Genomic DNA, 9,373 nt, shown 5'->3' with positions numbered 1-9,373 from the left:
TAGGCTCGATCCGCATGGCCGTGCGAGGCCACTACACAGACGCCGTCGCCGAGACTCGCCTCGGGGTCCTCCGCCGCCGCTGATGTGGGGAGTGAGGGCTGGCAGTGGGGAGGAGAGGCACCGCCCAGGGGTGTCGGCCGAGAAAGGGGAGGAGAGGCGCCAGCCGGGGGCGCTAGCCAGGGCACCAGCCAGGGGAGGAGATCGAGGCGCTGCCCGGGCGGCGGGTGCACCGGCGTGAGGGGAAGAGGAAGTGGGCGTGAGGATAAGGGAGAGAGGGCGAAAGGGGGATATTATATTCTTTGTTGGATTCAAGGGTGTTGATTGCAAATTTTGGACCTCCACACAAATTAACGAAAATATGTGAACTGAAAGAAAAAGTACTAGGGGCTGCAATATAAAATTAAGGTTACTAGTAGAGCTACTTGTACTTTGAAGAATTTGGATTTTGGACTTGTAGTTCTAGAATACGTGGTACAACGAGGTTCCTCATATGCGAGTGACGCACTGTGAATGTCCTGAGTGGAGACCCTGCAGTCCTGGACAGCATCTTGAGATTGATTCACCTGAGTTAATTACTCCAAACTCAAATTGTATAGGATGTCGTATAGGATATTCAGATAGTTTTTGCCTGCACAGACTGAGTTAAAAACAGAATTTGGGATATTCCAGTACTACTGGAATTTCCGTCTGACGATCGGAATATCCAATATTTTCTTCAAAATCAAACCGTGACTCAGAACTTTCAAAATTTCTGATTTCCCGACGAAATGGAATTTCCGGTGACATGATCAGAATTTCCAATAAGTTTCTCAAACCAAATCAAGGATCAGAAGTTTGCTCAAATCGGATTTTCTGATCGGTCAGATATTCCGATGCGACCGTCCAAATTCCCAATTAGTTTTTTTTTTCAGAAATCACAGAGAATAAAAAATACTTTGCAAAAGTTTTGAGCACCAACTTCCAACCTTAAGTTTCAAAAATGGCATCCCTTTAGCCCTTGTTCGGTTTGAAGAAGATTAAGGGGAAATAATTTAACACCATAATATATGTGGAATAAATTCTCTCTAATCCCTCTCTTACGGAGATTAACCGAATAAGGCCTTATAGTAGAGATTTTCATATGACTCAAAAGCAATAGCAAAGGAAACGGTTTTCTTGGATCTACTGGGAACCATTCATTTCATCAATAACGAGGACTAATTATCTAATACAAACTCAACAAACCAGATTAGTCCTCTCTAACCAGCATTTATTAATTACCACAATAAGTTGGAGGCCTAGATACACTTTCACCCTTTAGCAGCAACAAAATGTGAATTGATGACTTCTACTATCAAAGTATGTTAGTGATGGATGACTCCTGTCACTCCTCCCTTTTGTAAAGAAATGAACACGTTGTTTTGGATAGTCCAAAGTACTTTTTATATTTTGTCAAAGCATGCAAATTGATTTTATTTTGTAAGGGTTTGAACCATGGATATTTTTTTATGATGTCTAGCTTAGAACGTTTTAAGCAAAGTGGCAATAGTAAAATAATGATTAAGTGTACAATTTCATAGTAATGTTTTGAACTTTGATTTGTTCTTCACAAAAAATGGATGCAATTTATGATTGCAAAGAGATAAAACATTTCTATCTTGGAAGATATCTGGATAAAAATATCATATAAAACCTATTATTTTTCCAGTTGCTACGTGGCCTCCTCCCGTTGCTACAGTAAAACAGTGACACAACTGTTCGTAGCCGTCCGATTAGCTTCGATCTAGGCCATCGTATCATCCTTATGTTTTGGACACCTCAATCGAGGCCCTGTCCACTCACCCTCTTCGGCCTCCCCTTCACGCCGCCCCCGCCCCCATCCTCCACCTCCGTGCCAGCGTCGGCATTGCGTACCTCACCCTTGTGTCGCCGCCGTGGCTCTGGTCCGTGTCCTTTCTAGGCTGCCGCCATCATCAGCCTCCCCTCCATGCCACCACCGTCTTTCCCAATCTCCACTTGATATGAGCGAGGGTATCCCGATCCTTCGATGAGAGGATAAGTCGATTGGATGCAGCGATGTTGGTGATCCGATTAGGTGTGAGAGATATTGTTATTTAAAGATTAGAATTCTAAAAGTTCACTTGTAATTGGCTTGCTAGTATGTATCTTTATATGAATAAAGAGAAGTATTTTTAGCACTTGTGTCAACTTGTGATCATGCACATGCACTTTTTAGCACTGTATTTTGCACAAGATTTAGATTTAAAAATTTAGCTATGCACAAGCAGTAGTATTATACTAGTAGCGTTACTACCATATGTTAATTTAATCATGATGTTACTAAAAACGTGCAGTAACACCTATAAATTTCACAGTAATGTATCGTGCTACTGCACTTCTACGATAATATTACTACTGAATCATAGTAACAAGATATAATTACTATAGTAAACATAACTCATGTCTTCTCACAAAATTTGAACAGACATGCAAGCAAGAAAATAATGATTGCTAATCACTTAATAAAGATGATCACGAAAGTTGACTTAGGTATTTTACTTTATAGAAAAATATTTTACTACAAAATATCTTTCGTTTAAAATATGAACATTTGTAGGAATTAAGCATTTATAGGACTTAAAATATGTAGTATCTTCGTTTCAACAATATAAGCATTTCTAGGACACCCAATCCAATACAAGAAAGTCCATACAACTTTAGCCAATTAATCAGGTGCTAGAAAGAGGAATCTAAACAATTCAAAATTCAAAATTTGATCACCGATAGGACTTACATGGAATATTTTCATTAACCCTAATATTTTGCTAAAAAATAAAAATGCTTGTATTTTTAAATGGGAAAGTAGTAGATATGGAAATATGAAAGATATAAAAGATCAGAGGTTAAAGTAAATGTCTGCAGTCCTGATAGTTAGCAGGAGATGTTTGATATGTAGGTTCGGACTCACATGTTAGACACTACTGTATCAACAGTACTTACGAGGTTCTGCATCCATAATACTTCTTCCGTGCCAAAAAAACAAATATATAACTAAATATTACATATTATAGTAAAACGAATCTGGACATATCTTAGTCCAGATCCGTAGTCCTAAAATGTGTTACATCTAATACTAGATTTATTTTTTTATAGGACGTAGTGGAGACCAGTAGCAAAACTTACCGATGTGTGAGAAGGCCAGTCTAGACTAGCTGGCGCTTGTTTAGCCGGCTAATATAATTACTTCTCCTTCTCAAAATATAATAGTTTTAGTTTTTTAATTTGTTCTAAAATATAAGGCAAAATTTGCAACCGGACACTAAAGAAAGTGTAATTAGCTGTGGGACTCTGTAAAAACGTGAATTAGCTGTAGGATATTGCAAAAGAGTGATAATTAGCTATAGGACACTCGAGACATTATTTTATTATTTTTAGTAGAAACGGAAAGAGAAAGAGTTTTAAAAGTACTGAAATACCCCTGGCCGCGAGCACTCCCTCTCCAGCCTCCTCATCGCCCTCCCCGCCAGCGCCGCGCATGCCGGCTGCCTCAGCCTCACCTGGCAGTAGCAGAATGGCACGTCGCATGCTGCCGTCGTACCGTTCGCTCCCACCTGCGACGTTGGCGGCAGCGGCGGCGACGCACCCACCGCGAGCAGAGCGCGCTCCGCCACGCCGACGCACTCCTCCGCGTCATCGGGAAGCACCGGCAAGTCCACCGCCACCGCAAGCCGCAGAACATCAACGTCGCCGTCGCCGTCGACAGCCAGTGGCTCAATGGCGGGCAGGTCCTGGCGCTGGACGAGCGGTGGTACGAGATCGGCGGGTCGTTCCGCGTCGAGTCCAAGCCGGCGTCGCGCGTGATGCTGTACGTCATCCAGGTGCGCAAGCGCGATGTGGTGGTGAAGGTGAAGGCGGCCGACGCGTGGAGGTGCGGCTGCGGCTGATGTCGAACAGCTTCCCGCTCTGCTCTGAACACGGCATCTGCGTGCGCGGCCACTGCATCTTCTGTGAGGTGGACAACGCAGTGCAGCAGTGGGTGAAGGCGCTTCCCGCCGACGAGCTCTTCGCCGCCGTGAGCAGCCGCATCAACGTCCTGCTCACCCGGTACAAGGCAAGTTCCGGCACTACGATGTCAACAACGAGATGCTGCACGGCTCCTTCTACCAAGACAAGCTCGGCAAGGACGCGCGTGCCGCCATGTTCAACACGGCGAGCGAGCTTGACCCAGACGCACTGCTCTACGCGCCGCGCCGGTCGTTGTAAAGGATCGTCGGGACGAAGAGGACAAGAAATTAGAGGGGCTGACATCCTTGGCCTACATAGGGCAATCTGGCTTTTTTCGATTGTTTCTCTCTCCGTTTCCACTAAAAATAATAAAATAATATGTCCGGTGTCTAATAGCTAATTACCACTTTTTGCAATGTTCTACAGCCGATTCATGTTTTTGTGGTGTCTCACGGCTAATTACACGTTTTTTTAAGTGTCCTGTAACCAATTTTGCCAAAATATAATAATTTGTCCACCAATTCTCTTCCCACTCCATCTACCTAACTCTTTTTTATCCAATCACAAATTTTTCTCATTTAATTATATCTATTTTCAAAAACCGAGTTAAGCTCGTAAAATTTTATATTCTGATACCGAGTTGATGGTAGTAGTTCGTTTAGAATGATGGCAGAGACTGCTTGCGACATGCGTGCCAGATTGGCAGGGAGTAGCTATATTTATGGCGTCATATTTTTTATCAAAAAATAGTCGGCATGTATTTACATTGTAAGTCCCTAAATTACATATATAATTTTAGTGTATTTACAATGTAAGCCCCAAAATTACATATGTAAGAACTAAAATTACATATGTAAATCCCAAAATTACATACTAATTACATATGTAAGTGGTATATAAGAGAGGTGTAACTACTATAGTTACATAGGAATTACACATGTAACTATAGTACAATTATACTGTAATTATATCTGTAACTGCAGTGTAATTAAAAACAGACATTGACGGTGAGCTCCCTATCTTCGCTTCTCCTTTTCTTGTCCTTTTGCATGCCATCTGTGCATGGAATCTTGTTTTTTACTCCGTAATGATTAGAGATTTGAGATAGTATCAGCAATAGTAGTAGTTACGATGGCATTAGAGTCTCGACATGCACGAATCTCTGAACTAATTGCACAGTGAAAAAATTGACTGTAAACGGGAAAGAAATATGGCGTCATATGTATAGCAATTCCGGATTGGCATTGCATCAGCGTTGGATGAATATATGTTTTTGAGTAAGAGATGGGACCAGCCAGAAAACTATTGCATATTTGCATTGTATATATTTACAGTCCTGGTCCGCATCTCTGTATGTGCTGTATGTGCTGCGGGAAGAACGTCGCTAGTCGCGACGAGATAGGCAACAGCGTACTGATGCACGCATGGTTCGAAGACCGGGCCATCAGTGTCCGCTCTCGGTGGACCACTTTGACCGGTTATCCCAAGCTTCCAACAGGAGGATCACACTTCTTAATTATTGACAATGTAACAATTAAGCGACATTATTTATTTGATGCTAGTATATATATGGCATAAAAGGTACTCCCGCCGTCCCTAAACACGTAGTTTTATCCAAAAGAATTTGTCGAGTAGACCTCTTTAATACAAATACATCTTTTTCATCTCACTGTTAATAATTGGACCAATAGTATTTCGTGTTTTCTTCCTCTTCGTTTTTTTTCATATCAATAAACACTATAAAAAACCTAATATGTGCCGACAAATTAAAAACCGGCACCTATGAGAGTTTTGTCGTGGTCACCACCGACGGCTATGCCACCACCACCGCCTACCTTCAGCCGGCCGAAGGGGCCTTGTCTCGCTGGTCCGCCCTCCCATATGGAAAGAGAGGGAGAGGGGCTTAAATGTGGGGCCCACGTTGGATTCATTTGAGCCAAGTGCAAACTTGTCCTTAATGGTTGTTTCTCTAACCTATTCTTCCGAAAATAATAAAATAATGGTGCGAGTGTCTATTAGCTAATTACCATTTTTTGCAATGTCTTACGGCAAATACGTGTTCTTACAGTGTCCCCTGGCTAATTACACCATTTTTGTATATCTTGTAACAAATTTTGCCGAAAATTAATCATGCTTGCAAAACGTGGCTGTGTAGATGCTTTCTTGATCAAAGGAGGTATCAAGTATTATTTTTCCATGGATGATTTTCCCTTTTTTGGCTAAAATTTTGCAACCGTTAATCGGCTTGGTGAAGTGACTTTTATGGGCTTTGAATGAGATATCATTTTGTGCCAATCCATGTCTTGATTTGCTGATATAGTGCTGGGCTGGTTAACAGACTTGCCCCAAGTATTCGGCCGTTAGTACCACTAATGTGCTTCCAGCATTTTTATTTTGTTTGTGGGCTTAACTATACGATCGTCCGGTGTGGAGAACACATAATAAGTTCACTTCGACTCCCTTAATTAGTCGTCAAATCTAATTTGTATTCCTCAACCACAATACCAAATATCTCGACCCCCAACCATTAGAACCGGTGCAATTTAACTTCTGTATGTATGTATATATGTATGTATGTATGTATACATATCCAGTAGCCATCATAGTTTAGAGTTAGGTTTTACTTAGATTATTTCTATCATTGCAGTTTCACTACTAGTTAGTTCAGTTTATAAAACCCCAACTTTGATATCCTTATCATTCACATATTCAGTTGCAATTTACATTATTCCCGCTAGTGTTCTTCGATTCATATGCAGGGATTAACCTTCGCGATGAGATTAACCGGGAATTGCACGGTTAATAACCTGAAGAGACGTGGTGCCGCCATTACGGGGTTCAAACCATGTTGATCGGAAATCAAATCGTATGTGTCAAGTTTTCGCCACATCGAGAATTACTTCCACATAACAGAAGATCTGGACCCTAGTTTCTCATCATCCATTGCAACAATCTTTGTTTCTAACACTTTTTTTTAGTAAAATTCAAAAACCCCATGTTTTTAGGTAAAAGTTGAAGACGTGCGACACTTTATCCCGTGCATTATGGTTCTAAAGTTTCACCAACCCCATCCTTATGCATTTGAGCACGAATTTATTTAAAATTCTAATTCGTAGAGTTTATACGAATTTTGTAATTATTAAGTTCTTGACTTGGACTGATAATTTAAATCTTCACTACTTTAAAATATTGTTTAACATATGCTGAAATTAATCTAGATTTTAATAAACGTGGGGTTTTGTGAATCATTTAGACCATAAATTTAAAACATGTGGTTTTGTGCTATATGTCTTTACACATGTGGTTTTCTATAACTCAGACCATATAAAATGTGAGATTTTCCTTACTACGCAACTTCGCTCACAGGATTATTTCGGTAGATCACCAAAATTCAGACCTGTATTCAGGATACATTCAAAAAGTAATCTTTGTGACATAAGCTGAGAACAAGTGAATACCCCGATAATCCTAGAATATATAGTTGCAGCTTGCCAACATCGTAAAACATTATTATGTGCCTCATCAAGCTACTTCCACATTTAATTTTATACGGATAAAATTAAAGTACTGTGTACGAGGCCATATTTTATTTTGCCAAAGTCAAGCTACAAGTCTATATAGACTATGCTTAACCAAGGTTGGACACGATCAAACCATTCGAATTATAAAAACTACGGTTGGCCATCTAATTAACGTTCCATTCCCGCTATTAGCACAAAAACAAACCCAAAAGTTTCAGTCGTTGCAGTTAGAATATATATAAGCACATATCAAGAAGATTCAAAATCTCATCTCCATATATAATCTGTAAATCTTTTGATCGCTTCCTGTCACAAACAACTATCTGACGATAAGCCTATGATGATCTTCATGGTATATCATCCGTGACTGTCATCCGTGATGGCAAGGGACTCGATACATATGATTTTTCGTAACAGTGACTTTTGGTATTCGTGCCGGTACGCTATCCCGATACAGATGAGGCTATGAGGCTTACTGATGACCTATCTTGTGCCAGTGATAAGTCTTAAACAATTAAGCTTTCTTGCCGGCTTCATCTTACTTGTGCTTTAAACAATTCGTACGTGCACTCCACAAAGTGAGCCTTCCATAAATCCACCCTTACCATTTAATTAGGCACATATTCTTCCATCAATCAAGATCGAATTGATCTGCCATGGCATCAAACAAGCAAATTGATCTCGAGTCCCAGAAGCCGGCGACGTCATCTCCGGCGGCCAGCGTTTCATCGGCAGCAGCTGCCACCGCGCCGCCAGCTTCTAGCTCGGCTGTACCCGTTTCAGTTGGCATAACCAACCGCCACAACGTGCAGCCAGAGACGGAGCCTCTGCTGCTGCTGGCGGGCGGCGACGGCGATGGCGGCTCTGACGACGAGACAACGCGGCTGGAGCGGACCATCACGCGGGCGTTCCGGAGCACGGCGGAGCTCGCCAAGCACCTGCCCACGGGCGCGGTGCTCGTCTTCGAGGTGCTGTCCCCGGTGTTCACCAACGGCGGCAAGTGCCAGGACGTTAACCGCGTCATGACGGCGTGGCTGGTGGGGCTCTGCGCCGCGGCGTGCTTCTTCCTCTGCTTCACGGACAGCTTCCACGACGGGAAAGGGACGGTGCGGTACGTGGTGGCCACGCGCGCCGGCCTGTGGGTCATCGACGGCACCGCGCCGCCGCCGCCGGACGTGGCCGCGACCTACCGCCTCAGGTTCATCGACTTCTTCCACGCCGTGCTGTCCCTGATCGTCTTCCTGTCCGTCGCCATGTTCGATCACAACGTCGGCGCCTGCTTCTACCCGGTGATGTCCTACGACACGAGGCAGGTGCTCACCGACGTGCCGCTCGCCGGAGGGCTCGTCGGAACCATGCTGTTCGCGACGTTCCCGTCGACGCGGCACGGGATCGGTTTCCCGGTACACGTGGCTTAATAAGACCGACCCACGTGGATGTTTTCCTTTCCAGCAGCTGCCTCCTGTCTTGCGTGCTTTGCATCTCCTAGTTGTCTTGTAAAGTTGTACAATTGACGTATAAACTCTGTCTAGATTCATTAATATAAATATAAATGTGGAAAATGCTAAAATGACTTATATTATAAAATAGAGGGAGTAATAGATTTAACGATTCAAAATTACGTGAAACTTACATACAAGTTACACTGTAGTTACATGCAAGTTACAGTGTAATTACACTATAATTGTACTATAATTACATCTGTTAAATTTTTAGGAGAAAATTTATCAACAAATGTATATGTGGTCCCATTTATTACATGTAATTGATTAATGATTGCTAGAACATGTCCTACTGTAAACTCCTAGGTGCCCCCCACTTTCCTAGTGAAGATTTGTTAGGAACCCAATTGAACGGCCTGTGGGCTG

At 42.5% G+C, this 9,373-nt stretch overlaps 1 protein-coding gene across 1 annotated transcript; it reads left to right on the top strand.

Annotated features, from left to right (window-relative positions):
• The first annotated feature begins 8,055 nt into the window (after positions 1-8,055).
• Positions 8,056-9,075, top strand: LOC4340983 (protein DMP4). Its single transcript, XM_015786593.3, has one exon. The coding sequence runs from the start codon at positions 8,162-8,164 to the stop codon at positions 8,921-8,923; it is 762 nt and encodes a 253-aa protein (XP_015642079.1). The 5' UTR covers positions 8,056-8,161; the 3' UTR covers positions 8,924-9,075.
• The last annotated feature ends 298 nt before the right edge of the window (positions 9,076-9,373 follow it).

Source organism: Oryza sativa, chromosome 6 (assembly GCF_034140825.1).
Source record: "Oryza sativa Japonica Group chromosome 6, ASM3414082v1".
Classification (NCBI taxonomy): Eukaryota; Viridiplantae; Streptophyta; class Magnoliopsida; order Poales; family Poaceae; genus Oryza; species Oryza sativa.
Note: the sequence above shows the minus strand (reverse complement) of the source record. Positions and strands in the feature narration are given on the sequence as shown.

Bases quoted from the DNA above. Each gene is read 5' to 3' on its own strand.
- LOC4340983 (XM_015786593.3), top strand. From the start codon at position 8,162: ATGGCATCAAACAAGCAAATTGATCTCGAGTCCCAGAAGCCGGCGACG.